Source organism: Esox lucius, chromosome 19 (assembly GCF_011004845.1).
Source record: "Esox lucius isolate fEsoLuc1 chromosome 19, fEsoLuc1.pri, whole genome shotgun sequence".
Lineage (NCBI taxonomy): Eukaryota > Metazoa > Chordata > Actinopteri > Esociformes > Esocidae > Esox > Esox lucius.
The window spans coordinates 2130490-2144731 of record NC_047587.1 but is presented as its reverse complement, the minus strand read 5'-3'; the positions used below and the strand labels follow the sequence as shown (position 1 = coordinate 2144731).

Sequence of the window (14242 nt, the reverse complement as noted above, 5' to 3'; positions counted from 1 at the left end):
GTCCCAGGCCTGAGGGGTGCCAACATCACAATGTGCCCCGCAATATGGACTGCTGTTACACAAACCACTAATTGGGCCATACAACACTGAACGTCTCCTTGCGTTCCTGCATGACCTCTATGGAAGGGTTGTGCTAGGTAAGGAAAGGGATGGAGAGAAGAAATCAGCCAACATTTATAATTGTATGGGACAATGTGGCATTTCACCACTCCCGTGCAGTCACCGAGTGGTTTGCAGCCCATCCCAGAATGGTGTAACTTTTCCTCCCACCTTATTCTCCATTCCTCAACCCCATAGAGGAATTATTTTCCTCATGGAGGTGGAAGGTTTATGACCACCATCCACATGATCAAATATCCCTCCTGGACACAATGAATGCTGGATGCCTGAACATATCAGCAGGAGATTGTCAGGGATGGATCAGGCATGCCAGAAGATTCTTTCCTAGGTGTATTGCCCTAGATGACATAAGATGTGATGTGGATGAGAATCTGTGGCCAAATGGAGAAGACCGAGTAGATTAGCATTACTATTGTATCAGTGGATGGTGTGTACACAAATTCTTGTATTTTGGACTTACTGCACAAAAATAATAATTAATAAAAGACATAAAACATATTGTGGCTTTCTGAATCATGTCTGATTCATTCCAGTAAAATACATTGCAGTGAATTATAAACAGAGATGTGTCCTTGTTTTACACAAGAAAAAATTGTAAAATGCTACCTGTTGTTAGCGTTTTTTAGGTCATTGTTTTGTGGGTGACAAAGTGTGTTTGTTGTCTGTCAACCTTTGCTAGTGTTCTGGAAGAATGAGTTGATTTGAGACATGTATGAAGTGATTTGGTAGTTTTAGTGCATTTTGAAAGTGAAATGAACTGCTGTGCCGAGCTGAAAGTTTGTTTGGAGAACTGTGTGAAGAGTTTTGAAAAAGTGACCGAAGTATTGGGAAATGTGTCCTAGCGACTGTAAAAAACTGTAATATGATGCGACCATGATACAAATCAAGACTGAGATGTCTTATATTTAAAGTTATATTAGAAACATTTTATATACACATACTTAACATTTACTATCACTGTCATATTAATATAGCCTTCTCACCAACATCCCATTCTTAAATTAAACATCAAGATCCACTTTACTACTACTCTTTAGAACAATGATGTGTTTTTAGCCTGTCTGACCGAATAAAAGTCTTTCCACACCGGGAACAATGGTATGGCTTCTCTCCTGTGTGAATACGTTGATGTATCTTGAAGTCTCCTGACCAACTAAAAGTTTTACCACACTGGGAGCAGTGGTATGGCTTCTCCCCTGTATGAGTGCGTTGGTGTGTTCTAAGATTACCCTCCTGACTGAAAGTCTTCTCACATTGGGAACAGTGAAATGGCTTCTCTCCTGTATGAATGCGTTTATGTTTCTTTAGGTCTCCTGACTGACAAAAACTTTTCTCACAGTAGGAACAGTGGTATGGCCTCTCTCCAGTGTGAATGCGCTGGTGACCTGTTAAATGCTGTAGCTGACTGAAAGTCTTCCCACATTGAGTGCAGTGGTATGGTTTCTCACCAGTGTGAGTGCGTTGGTGTGTTCTAAGAACATCCTCTCTACTGAATGTCTTCTCACACTGGGAACAGTGAAAAGGCTTATATCCTGTATGAATGCGCTGGTGTGTTCTAAGACTGTTGTCTCTAGTAAAATTCTTCCCACACTGGGAGCAATGGTAAGGTTGTGGCTTGGATGTCCCTCTTGGCTTCCGAGTGGGAGGTGGTTTGGAGGAACGGGAGGTGGTTTGATGTTGTTGTGAACTACTGAAAGACATAACACCTTCTGCTTTGATCTCTCCACTCCTCAGTAGTCTGATGTACTGTTCATGGTGACATCTCTTTATGTGGTTGTGGAAATAGACCTGAGAGGTGAAAGAGAATGGGCAGCAGGAACAGTAGTAGATCCGGGACTGGGAAGATTTAGAGTTCACATCTAAGAGAGTGATAAGGAAATCAAATCAAATGTTATTTGCCACATAATTTGTTAAGGGTAGACCAACAGTGAAATTATTTTCTTACAGACTGACAGAGAGAAAACTGTGTAAAATTGTATAATTTATTCGTTCAATGTGTGGTTGCAGACAAATTAAAATAATCTTAGAGTAGCCAAAAAATGGTGGCGGGGGAAACGTTATCATGGTGGTAGGAAAAAGGAGGGAGTAAGAGATGTTTTAGTTATCTAGTTGTTCCAACGTCCAAATGTAGAGAAAGAAAAATAAAGAGGTAAAGGACGCTGAGTGAGAACTGTACCTTTAGCAGAGCTCTTTTTATCCCAGAGGTGGTCAAAGACAAAGTCCAGGTCTCTGGCGTACTCCTCTCCGTACCAAACCAGCAGCTCGTCTCCAACAGCTATGGGCTTACAGCAGCGGTACAGAATCCCTCCTCTGTACTGGAAGGCCACCAGATTCTGTTCTTCTTCATTACGGGCACAGTTGACATACCTGACAGACAGACAGACGGACAGACATGGAGCCACAGACACAAATGGAGCCACAGACACATGGAGAAATGGAGCCACAGACACAAATGGAGCCACAGACAGGGAGAAATGGAGCCACAGACACAGGGAGAAATGGAGAAAGTAAACTATTTGCATGGTTAAAACACTGTACATAGCTAGTAACATCTGAAATGCCTTCTTTCTTTTGAAACACTGACAGGAGTAATTATTACTCTTTCTTCCACTTGTTAGTTATATATTTTTTTATTTGTTTAACTTTAAAGTGGGAAGATTTATTTATCCACTTGATTTGGTAACATACAATTAGGTCCGGGAATAATTGGACACTAGTTTTGTTATTTTGACTGTTCACCAAAATATATTCAAGTTACAGTTAAATAATGAACATGGGCTTAAAGTGCAGTCTCTCAGCTTTAATTTAAGGGCATTCACATCCAAATTGGAGGAAGGGTTTAGGAATCACAAATAGGAAATACAGGACCAAAGGTAATTGGACAATTGACTTAAAAGCGGTTTCATGGACAGGTGTGGGTTATTTATTCATCAATTAAGCAGTTAAAGGTCTGGAGATGATTCCAGGTGTGGTATTCACATATGGAAGCTATTGCTGTGAACACATAACATGCGGCCAAAGGAGCTCTCAATGCAAGTGAAACAGGCCATCCTTAGGCTGCAAAAAAAAATCTGAGATATAGCAGGAACATTTGTAGTGGCCAAATCAACAGGTTGGTACATTCTGCGGAAAAAATAACTCACTGCTGAGTTCTGTAACACAAAAAGACCTGGACATCCACAGAAGACAACAGTGGTGGATGATCATAGGATTCTTTCCATGGTAAAAAAAAACAACCTTCACAACATCCAGCCAAGTGAAGAACACTCTCCAGGAGGTAGGCATATCATTATCAAAGTCTAACATAAAGAGAACACTTCATGACAGCAAATTCACCACAAGGTGCAAACCATTCATAAGCCTCAAGAATAAAAAGGCCAGATTAGACTTTGCCAAAAAATATCTAAAAAAGCCAGCCCAGTTCTGGAACAGCATTATTTGGAGAGATGAAACCTGTACCAGAATGATGGGAAGAAAAAAGTAATGGCTCATGATCCAAAGCACACCACATCATCTGTGAAACGCAGTGGAGGCAGTGTGATGGCATGGGCATGCATGGCTTTCATTGGCACTGGGTCACTAGTGTTGATGTGACTGAAGACAGAATCAATCAAATGTATTTATAAAGCTCTTTTTACATCAGCAGTTGTCACAAAGTGCTTTTACAAAACACTGCCTTAAACTCCAAAGAGCAAACAACAGTAGTGTAGAATTTCAGTGGTTAAGAAAAACTCCCTAAGAAGGACGAAATTTGGAAAGAAGAAGCAGCCAGATGAAATCTGAAGTGACTTTAATGCAGTAAGACCCACAAACAAACACCTGAAGCCAGCTGCAGTAAAGGCCTGGCAAAGCATCACAGAGGAAACCAAGCGTTTGGTGATGTCCAGGTGTTCCAGACTTCAACCAGTCATTGCCTGCAAAGAGTTCTCAACAAAGTATTAAAAATGAACATTTTATTTATCATTGTGTTAATTTGTCCAATTACCATTTGAACCCCTGAAATAAGGGGACTGCGTAACGGTTGAAATTCCTAAACATTTCATATGATATTTTTGTTCAACCCCTTGAATTAAAGCTCAAAGTCTGCACTTCAATTGCATCTTGGTGGTTTCATTTCAAATCCATTGTGGCGGAGTACAGAGCCAAAATTATGAAAATTGTGTCAGTGTCCAATATTTTCAGACGTTACTGTAAACAAATGTTTTCCATGCCAATAAAGCCTTTCAAAAGTAAATAGATGTGTGAAAATAAGCGGTTTAACCATGTGTATAGATGAGAATGATGGGTACCATATAGACCTAAAATATATTCATTATAGATTTTGACTATTTAAGATTTATCAGCATCCCCATTAGCTTCTTGGAAAGGCACCAGCTACTCTTCCCGGTGTCCATGAAAATAACAAAATATACCCTATTACAAAACACTAAAAGATGGTACAATTACCCCATAAATACAATGAGACATTCAAAACATCTCATTCCCTAAACTTGACCTTTCTTAGCTTTTAGATTAGGAGGCTGTAAAAAGACCTTTGGGTTATGTGTGTGTATGACAGAGATTAATTTGAAGACAATTTGGAATTTTTAACATCTTGATGTTTGTAAGAGACGAATTCATTGCAATTACATATTGGTATATGGTTTATGAATGCCTGTTGTAACTTCCATGTAGCTGTATTGATGTAACATACCATTAGGTCATTACTAGGTAGTAATGTAGCTACTCCAAATCTGCTCTCAGTACAATGATTAAGCTGCTGCTCAGGTGTAGTTTGTTAGTTCAGTGGCAGAGATGGAAAGTAATGGAAGAAGGCAGAATGCTGTGTCATGGGGAATGACAGCTTCTGACTGTACTGTAATGTCACCCAAGTGACTAACACAAAGTTGAAGATTATCCTCATTAATAATCAGTATTTGTAGAACAAGAAATTGGCGGAGAGTGTATGGAAAAGTTGAAGATAATCTTTCTGAATAATCAGTATTAAAATGTGAACAACTCATTACAAATATACGCATATTTCTGAAAAGTATAGGTTTAAAACAAAGAAAAAGAACATCAGCTATTCATTTTCTTCTGTCAAGGATATGGCTACCGATAATGTTTAAGAAGTAGCAGTGATTCCTTCACTCTGTGCTGTTAGTATTGAGGTTCTGGAGTAATTGATCTAAGGAGCTAGCAACAGACCCCGTGTGAATCACAGCATGGTTAGCTGTGAGTACGCAGGAAGACCTGGTGCGCGGGACATTTCTCTGTCTGCTGGAAAACATTGGGTTTCTCCTGGGGAGGGTTTGAGCTCCAATGAAGCCTAGTTCAAAGTGTTCCAACGGTGATGTCATATACTGTGATGGTATTTGTACTGCGTATCATTTTCTTTTAATACATTCCAACTGCCGGAGAGTGTATGGAAAAGTTGAAGATTATCTTTCTCTATAATCGGTATTTGTAGAACAAGACACTGTCGGAAAGCATATGGAAAAGTTTTCCAAGGGATATATTTGCAACACCCGACCATATCACGAGGATATAATAAAGATGAGTTAGCATTGAGTACGAGACACAGAAGACAGTGTCTTTATTCTTCATATCGTTGCCCACCTCATCCAGTTGGAGTGAGTTTCTCTCTGAGCATCGATGTAGTCATCACACTGCCTGCTGTTGTAGATCTGAAGAAGACAACATCTACTTTAGTGTCTGCTGTTGTAGATCGACACTACTCTCAACACCCAGGAGTATCCACTCTCCATGGCCTGGTCCTTGTCTATATTCTCTCCTTAAGGTCCATAATGGGTTCCTAGAGCCACAGTGACCCCTTGGTTGAACACCCCCAGTCCTGCTAGTGTTAACTGTTGTGAAGCTGAAGAAAACATATACATTAGTGTCTGCTGTTGTGAAGCTGAAGAATAAAACATCTACACTGAACAAAATTATAAACGCAACACTTTTGTTTTTGCCCCCATTTATCATGAGCTGAACTCAAAGATCTAAGACTTTCTCCATGTACACAAAAGGCCTATTTCTCTCAAATATGTTCACAAATCTGTCTAAATCTGTGTTAGTGAGCCCTTCTCCTTTGCCAAGATAATCCATCCACCTCACAGGTGTGGCATATCAAGATGCTGATTAGACTGCATGATTATTGCACAGGTGTGCCTTAGGCTGGCCACAATAAAAGGCCACTCTAAAATGTGCAGTTCCATCATACAGCATAATCCCACAGATGTTGCAAGTTTTGAGGGAGCTTGCAATTGGCATGCTGACTGCAGGAATGTCCACCAGAGCTGTTGCCCATGAATTGAATGTTCATTTCTCTACCATAAGCAGTCTCTAAAGGCGTTTCAGAGAATTTGGCAGTACATCCAACCGGCCTCACAACCACAGACCACGTGTAACCACACCAGCCCAGGACCTCCACATCCAGCGTCTTCACCTCCAAGATCGTCTGAGACCAGCCATTCGAACAGCTGCGGCAACAATCGGTTTGCATAACCAAAGAATTTCTGCACAAACTGTCAGAAACCGTCTCAGGGAAGCTCATCTGCATGCTCGTCATCCTCATCGGGGTCTCGACCTGACTGCAGTTCGTCGTCGTAACCGACTTAAGTGGGCAAATGCTCACATTCGATGGCGTTTGGCACTTTGGGGAGGTGTTCTCTTCACGGATGAATCACGGTTTTCACTGTACAGGGCAGATGGCAGACAGCGTGTATGGCGTCGTGTGGGTGAGCGGTTTGCTGATGTCAACATTGTGGATTGAGTGGCCCATGGTGGCGGTGGGGTTATGGTATGGGCAGGCGCACGTTATGGACAAAATCACAGGTGCATTTTATTGATGGCATTTTGAATGCACAGAGATATCGTGACGAGATCCTGAGGCCCATCGTTGTGCCATTCATCCACAACCATCACCTCATGTTGCAGCATGATAATGCACGGCCCCATGTTGCAAGGATCTGTACACAATTCCAGGAAGCTGAAAACATCCCAGGTCTTGCATGGCCAGCATACTCACCGGACAGGTCACCCATTAAGCATGTTTGGGATGCTCTGGATCGGTGTATATGACAGCGTGTTCCAGGTCCTGCAAATATCCAGCAACTTCACACAGCCATTGAAGAGGAGTGGACCAACTTTCCACAGGCCACAATCAACAACCTGATCAACTCTATGCGAAGGAGATGTGTTGCACTGTGTGAGGCAAATGGTGGTCACACCAGATACTGACTGGTTTTTGGACGCCCCCGGTGAAACTGAACATTTTAGAGTGGCCTTTTATTGTGGCCAGCCTAAGGCACACCCTGTGCAATAATCATGCTGTCTAATCAGCATCTTGATATGCCACACCTGTGAGGTGGATGGATTATCTCGGCAAAGGAGAAGTGCTCACTAACACAGATTTAGACAGATTTGAGTACAATATTTGAGAAATAAGCCTTTTGTGTACATAGAGAAAGTCTTAGATCTTTGAGTTCAGCTCATGATAAATGGGGGCAAAAACAAAAGTGTTGCGTTTATAATTTTGTTCAGTGTACATTAGTGTCTGCTGTTGTGAAGCTGAAGAAGACAACATCTACATTCGTGTCTGCTGTTGTAGATCGACACTCCTCTCACCACCCAGGAGTATCCACTCTCCATGGCCTGGTCCTTGTCTATATTCTCTCCTTCATAAGGTCCATAGTGGGTTCCTAGAGCCACAGTGACCCCTTGGTTGAACACCCCCAGTCCTGCTCCAGGGATGCCTGATGTCATGATCTCCATGCCGGGCGGCAGGGTGAGTCTGGCCCTGTCAGGGACTCCTGGAGGGGCAGGGGTGTCAGGGATGAAGATGGGAGGACCATGGAGCTCACACTCCTCCATGAAGAAAGACCCGCAGTCCTCACAGTCTGAGGGAAATAAACAGAACATATTACCCGTCAGGTTCCACCCATCACTGGATGTTCTGTGTACAGGTTCCACCCATCACTGGATGTTCTGTGTACAGGTTCCACCCATCAGAGAACCTCTCACTTGTCATTATTCAGTCAGGCCAAATTGTGTTGAACTTTGTTGTGCATATTGATTAATAGTTAGGCTATGCTAGTTTACTGTAAATTAGTAAACAAAATGTCAAATGAAAAACTCCACATTATCAGCGTCTTTGGGTCCCTGAAAAGCGCTATATAAATATATTGTATTATTATTATCTAATTTAAAGAGCCCTTTCTGTCTTGGTACCTTTGGTATAAATATTAGCAAAAATGAAATTAGAGAATTGAAACCTATATTGTAATAACATTTGTAATTCATTTTAAACTCCAAAACAGGTCATCATATGTTATGGAAATTTTGAACTAAGGTGCATTTGAGAGATGTCCGTCTTTCCATTGGCTGGCATGTAGATCTTTACTTTGATTGTGACACACGTCTGTATAATATCAGAGGATTATTAGGTACTTTGACCATGTTCTCCTGCCTAGACAAAGAAGGGTGTCAGTCCTTTCTGTTCCTTAGGAATCTGGTCCTTGGGGGGAAGTAAGATCAGTTGGCCCCTTTAGGTAAACACAACAGTAAACATTATGGCAGAAAGGATAAGGTGGGGGGACAGCCCGCCCTTTGGGTAAAGCCTTTGTGACACAAGACAGATGTGCAACAACTTACCACACCCCTTTTCACTGTAATAAATACGGATTGTGCATGTATGTAGTCAGAGACTCCTCGGACGATAATGTTGGTAAGTGTTTGACGCGTCTCTCTTATTTGCAAATAATATTAAAATGGTTAACTTGTGCTTAGAGAATTTCGTCTCTGTACTTCCTTATTTAAGAGTGTCGATTGATGGAATTACCATCACACATAACAGAATGTTCTCTCCACTACAACAAATATGGATTTCATGAGATACTGAACATTTCCCAGAATTAAATCCGGCAATAAGAGTTGGTCACTAGTGTTACAACCGGTTTATAACCTATGGACACGTTCTCACAGTCAGTAAAATCAGACAACCAATTCACTCTAGAACTAAAAAACAAAATATCTGAAAACTATTTTGGGATCAAGCTCAGAAAGTTAAATATAAAGGTGGATGGTCCGATTAACCAGACACCACTTATAAACTGGCATTAGGATGCTCCAGCATAAAGAATGTGTCGTGGCCGCTTGATGACGTCATGTTTGGACAACAAGGAACCCGTACCACCTGGACGAAGAAAGAAAGAGTGGGACAGTTTGACTCACAGAGGTAGTGGTCCTCTTGGGACACCTCTCCCTGTTCTTCATCCTCCTCCTCCTCCGTGTAAGTGACTCTAGGTCTGTCTCTCATGTTTCTGCCGCACCTGTACCTGTCCGTCCGTCTTTCAAACCAATCTATTTTCTTTGACATTTCTGACACAGACAACAGAAAATAACATCAATAAATTAAGAATTAACGGTGTTACGAAAATATTCAAAGTGCCTCTCTGAAGAAATAAAATCAGTCTGATTTTAGACTGTAAACTAATGTCAGTCTCTGTTACCTGAGGTTAACTTGGGGTGCAACAAGGGAGCCCCTCCCTGTGTGACTGCGGGGGTGTCTGTCCCCCCTCCCTGTGTGGAACTCCCTGCCTCCCCTCCACTGGTGCTGGGGGTCACTTCACTCTGACCCTCCTGAAATCAAGGCAATGGGTGGCTACATTGAATAATCTACTATCTGAAAAGTATTTGGATTTGTTAAAAACTATTTTGGTAACTGCATGATTCCATTGTGTGTTATTTCATAGTTTTCATGTCTGCACAATTATTCTACAATGTGGAAAATAATAAAACTGAAGAAAAACCCATGAAGCAGTAGGTGTCCAAACCTTTGAATGGTACTGTATATGTTAGGTTTAAAAATAAGAAAAAGATGTTGCGCAGCATTATATTAATACACACCTCACCTCCTGACACCACCCCTCCCACCACGAGAGTCACTGTCATCTCTCCGTCAATCTAAACTCCCATGAAGGACTTAAATAAACCTCTCAGAAACCCCTCAACAGCGTAGAATTAATCACAAAACGGTATTGTCCCATCTGTGCACGAGTTTTCAAAATAAATGGTCATGAAAATCACAGGATAGAAAAGAGCCTTTATTCAGAGCTTGAGCCAGGAGGAACCTGATAAAGATGATAACCAAGGTCCTCTGAGCAAGCAACCACTGTTCAAGGTTTTTTGGGGAGGGTGGGGGGTTATGATGGGTAAATTTGATATTTGTTCTGGTTTGCATTCGGGGTGGTGTTGGGTCTCTGTCTGCCTAACTGCGCCCAGTCTAGTCCTTGCAGGTTGGTGGGGGGAGTTGAATGGGTCGTCTGTGTTGATTGGGAGCACCTGTGGCAGCTGTTGAAATCAGTGGGAGGGCTTTTGATTGAGCCTCCTGTAGACTCCTCCCCCTGTTTAGCACCCTTGACTTTTGATTCTCCTTTGTTTGTTGTTTTTGCTCTTCACATATTACATACCTTCACCCAGTCATTCCACTGCATTCCTGATATCTGAATATCACACCTGATTGGTTTATTCTTTTTGTTTACAAAAAGTGTAAAAAAGTAACGCGTTTGGTTACACGTCAATGAAAACTGATAGACGGACCGGGAAATATCTCAGGCATTCGTAAGAATTTTGTAGAGGAATAAATATTGCAACATTAATTTAATACATTACGTACAGGCATTTTCTGGTGATTTATGCTTGTATTTATGCAATGAATACAGGAAAAATCTAACATAAGGCCCCTTAATGCAGGTAAATAAAATTAATTTACAATTATTATTCAATCTTTATGAACAAAGCATCAGTCTAACACTGACTAACAGCAGTTTATAATTCTTACTTGTATTGTAGCAGGTCTGTCAGCCAGAGGGGCTCTCTGATACACTGCTGGTCTTCTGGTTGGAGTTCTCTGGCACACTGCTGGTCTCCTGGTTGAGGCTCTTTGAGATGCCGCTGGTCTCCTGGTTGCAGTCCTTTGAGATGCTTCTGTTTTCCTGGTTGAAGTCCAGAAGCTCCATGAAGCTTTGGGGAAAGACCACAGAGACGTAATATAAAGCCTTAAACAAGGACATGTTAACATCAGCAATTTCACATACTTCAGTTGGTTGGAAAACCTGTCTACTCATTACAATGAGCTGGTTTGGTACTGCTGCTCTACCTGGTGGTCATCCATCTCCCAGAGGAGGGTCAACTCACCTGGTGGTCATCCATCTCCCAGAGGAGGGTCAACTCACCTGGTGGTCATCCATCTCCCAGAGGAGGGTCAACTCACCTGGTGGTCATCCATCTCCCAGAGGAGGGTCAACTCACCTGGTGGGCATCTATCCCCCAGAGGACGGTAATTGTTTAAATGAATAAAAATGCAATGTAAATTGGCCTTCTAACTTTCAAATGTTCATATGACCCTCTTGAGTTCATTTGCCTAGAGCTGTGTAATTGCCTAAAACATGACGTGACTCGAGTGAAATCAACTTTCCAACAAGAGACAGTACTCACTACTGGGGGTAATCAGATCTCCAGTCTGGTCTTCGTCCTTCTTTTCCTCTTTCACCTTGACAACCATCGCCTTTTCTTCCTCAGTCTCCACTTTTAATCCCAAAACAAAAACTTCTTTCACTGAAACATCTTCCTTGTCTTTCACTCCAAAAACAATTTTCTCATCTTTCTCTGTGACAGCAGGCTCCTCCAATTCCTCCTTCACTCTAAAAACTGCATCTTCTTTTTCTTCCTCCTGTTTCGCTGTAGTATCATCCTCCCCCATAAAGGACAACGCTTCTTCTTCTTTCACTGTAACATATTTTTCTTTCAATCTTGCAATACCCTCTTTCTCCTCCATTACAAACGCTTCTTTTTCCTCATCTTTCACTGGTACAATAATCTCCCCATTCATTCCAAAAACACCATGAACCTCCTGGGAAGAGAAGATGAGAGACTTCAAAATGTACAATTGTCACGCCTCACAGGTAGAGCTGTCACAGGTAACTCACCCTAAATATGCATCTCGCAGATATAAATGGTTCAGGTTACATCAATACGGTTTACCTCTCTTGTCTCCATACCATGGGGTCCATCAACCTCGTTCACTGCTAATTATGTTATTACAGTAAGACTCTGAAATCACAAACCTAGAAACACATTGGTACATTGTGGGAGACAAACCACTGTCCACTCTAAAATGCGACGCTTATTTACCAAACGTCAGCTTCTCCAGGAATTGTTCAACTCACCTCTTCGAAGGAACTCATCACTGCTCTCGCCCCTAAATGTTCTTACATCGAATTAAGAATGTACGTTAGCTACAATTAATGCTGGTCAGATTCAATAAACTTGAAAATATCAACTGTCATCGAATTCCTTGGCACCTTGCACCATTTCTAGATACCTATGCCGCACGCCACTCAGTGGAGTACTCTACTGGTAGCTTAGCTAGCAGGTTACCTAGACCACAGTAGATGCATTTAACGTTAGGTAACTTGCGAGGTACAGTACCTAAAAAAGATTTAGGTAGCTAACTACCTACTTTTGTAAACTGTCTAACTTGCCATCTGTAACATTACCGAGCTAATGTATTATTCTCAGTATTGCATAATTCCCAACGTTGTGCTTAGCATGGTATTCTTGTTAGCACTACTGCAAGCAGCATCAATGACCACGTTTTCACCTTATGCTAAAACAAAATAAAAGCCCCAGATAATGAATTAAAACCAGCAACGTCTGTCAGCAAATTGGAATTTGCAGTAGGGCTACTTTTCCGTCCAGATAATAATAATAATAATAAATTTTATTTATAATGCACTTTATATCAATTAAATGACCTCAAAGTGCTACAATGCATTAGCCTAAAAGCATAGAACAGCGACATTAAAATAACACAATTAAACAAAAAAGGCTTTTCTAAAAAGATGGGTTTTCAGGCCCTTTTTAAAAGAGTCCACAGTCTGTGGGGCCCTTAGATGAACAGGGAGAGCATTCCACAGAGCTGGTGCAACTGAGCAGAAGGCACGGTCACCCATTGTTCGCAGCCTTGTCCTCAGAGGCTGTAGGAGGTTAGCCTGTCCAGAGCGGAGATGGCGTGAGGCAGAAAGGGGAGTGATGATTTGTTTGAGGTATAATGGTGCAGTGCCATAGAGACACTGATGGGACAGAAGGGAAACTTTGAATTCAATCCTGTATTGGACAGGAAGCCAGTGAAGCGATTTAAGGATGGGAGTGATGTGGTGGTGCTTCCGCACCCCCATCAGGATCCTAGCAGCACAGTTCTGGACGTACTGCAACGGCTGGATATTCTTGCTTGGGATCCCGATGAGGAGTGAATTGCAGTAGTCCAACCTGGAGGAGATAAAGGCATGGACAAGTTTCTCAGCATCTGGGAGAGTAAGTGTAGGGCGGAGTTTTGCAATGTTCCTGAGGTGAAAGAAGGAGGTTTTGCACAGATGTTTAATATGGGCGTCATAAGTCAAATGGGGATCCATTCTAACACCGAGGTTTGTGACTGAGGATGAGAGGTGGATATCGTGACCAGAGAAGGTGATGCTGGTGATGGTAGATGACCGGGTTTGGTGTGGAGTGCCAACAAGAATGGCTTCCGTTTTTGAACTGTTTAGTTGCAGAAAATTATCCGCCATCCATGTCTCTATCTCCTCCAAGCAGATGGAAAGTGTGGAGAGAGCTGTAGCCGGGGTTGGGTTTGTTTTGATGTACAGTTGCGTGTCATCAGCGTAGCAATGGAAAGATATTCCATGCCGGCTAATGACATGACCCAGGGGGAGCATATACAGTGTAAAAAGGGTGGGGCCAAGGACTGATCCTTGAGGGACAACACAAGTGACAGAGTGTGTGTCCGATTTAGCACCACCCAAAGATACATATTCTGTTCTGTCCGTGAGATATGAAGTAAACCAAGCCAGAGTAATGTCAGAAAGTCCAATGGAAGAGTGAAGGCGGTTTAAAAGGATATGGTGGTCCTCAGTGTCAAATGCTGCAGTGAGATCTAGAAGGATGAGAAGTGATGGAGATCCAGCATCAGCCGCCATCAACAGGTCGTTGGTGACCCTGACCAAGGCAGTTTCTGTACTGTGGCCAGAGTGAAAGCCAGACTGGAACTTCTCATAAAGACTGTTTGTAATGAGGTGATTGT

At 42.1% G+C, this 14242-nt stretch overlaps 1 protein-coding gene across 7 annotated transcripts; it reads right to left on the bottom strand.

Annotated features, from left to right (window-relative positions):
• Positions 1-806: 806 nt before the first annotated feature.
• Positions 807-12734, bottom strand: LOC105031050 (histone-lysine N-methyltransferase PRDM9-like). Of its 7 annotated transcripts, none has more exons than XM_020056732.2 (10): positions 12333-12734; positions 12148-12230; positions 11602-12016; positions 10946-11127; positions 9615-9744; positions 9337-9483; positions 7732-8003; positions 5719-5786; positions 2297-2487; positions 807-1979 (listed from the first exon to the last, which is right to left on the bottom strand). In XM_020056732.2, the coding sequence occupies exons 2-10, from the start codon at positions 12160-12162 to the stop codon at positions 1147-1149; spliced, it is 2253 nt and encodes a 750-aa protein (XP_019912291.2). In that variant the 5' UTR covers positions 12163-12230; positions 12333-12734; the 3' UTR covers positions 807-1146. The 7 variants fall into 7 exon arrangements, with proteins under 7 accessions (XP_019912291.2, XP_034144088.1, XP_010903548.2 ...); XM_034288197.1 differs by lacking the exon at positions 12148-12230 and having other exon boundaries at positions 10946-10999; positions 11033-11127; XM_010905246.3 differs by lacking the exon at positions 12148-12230.
• Positions 12735-14242: the final 1508 nt, after the last annotated feature.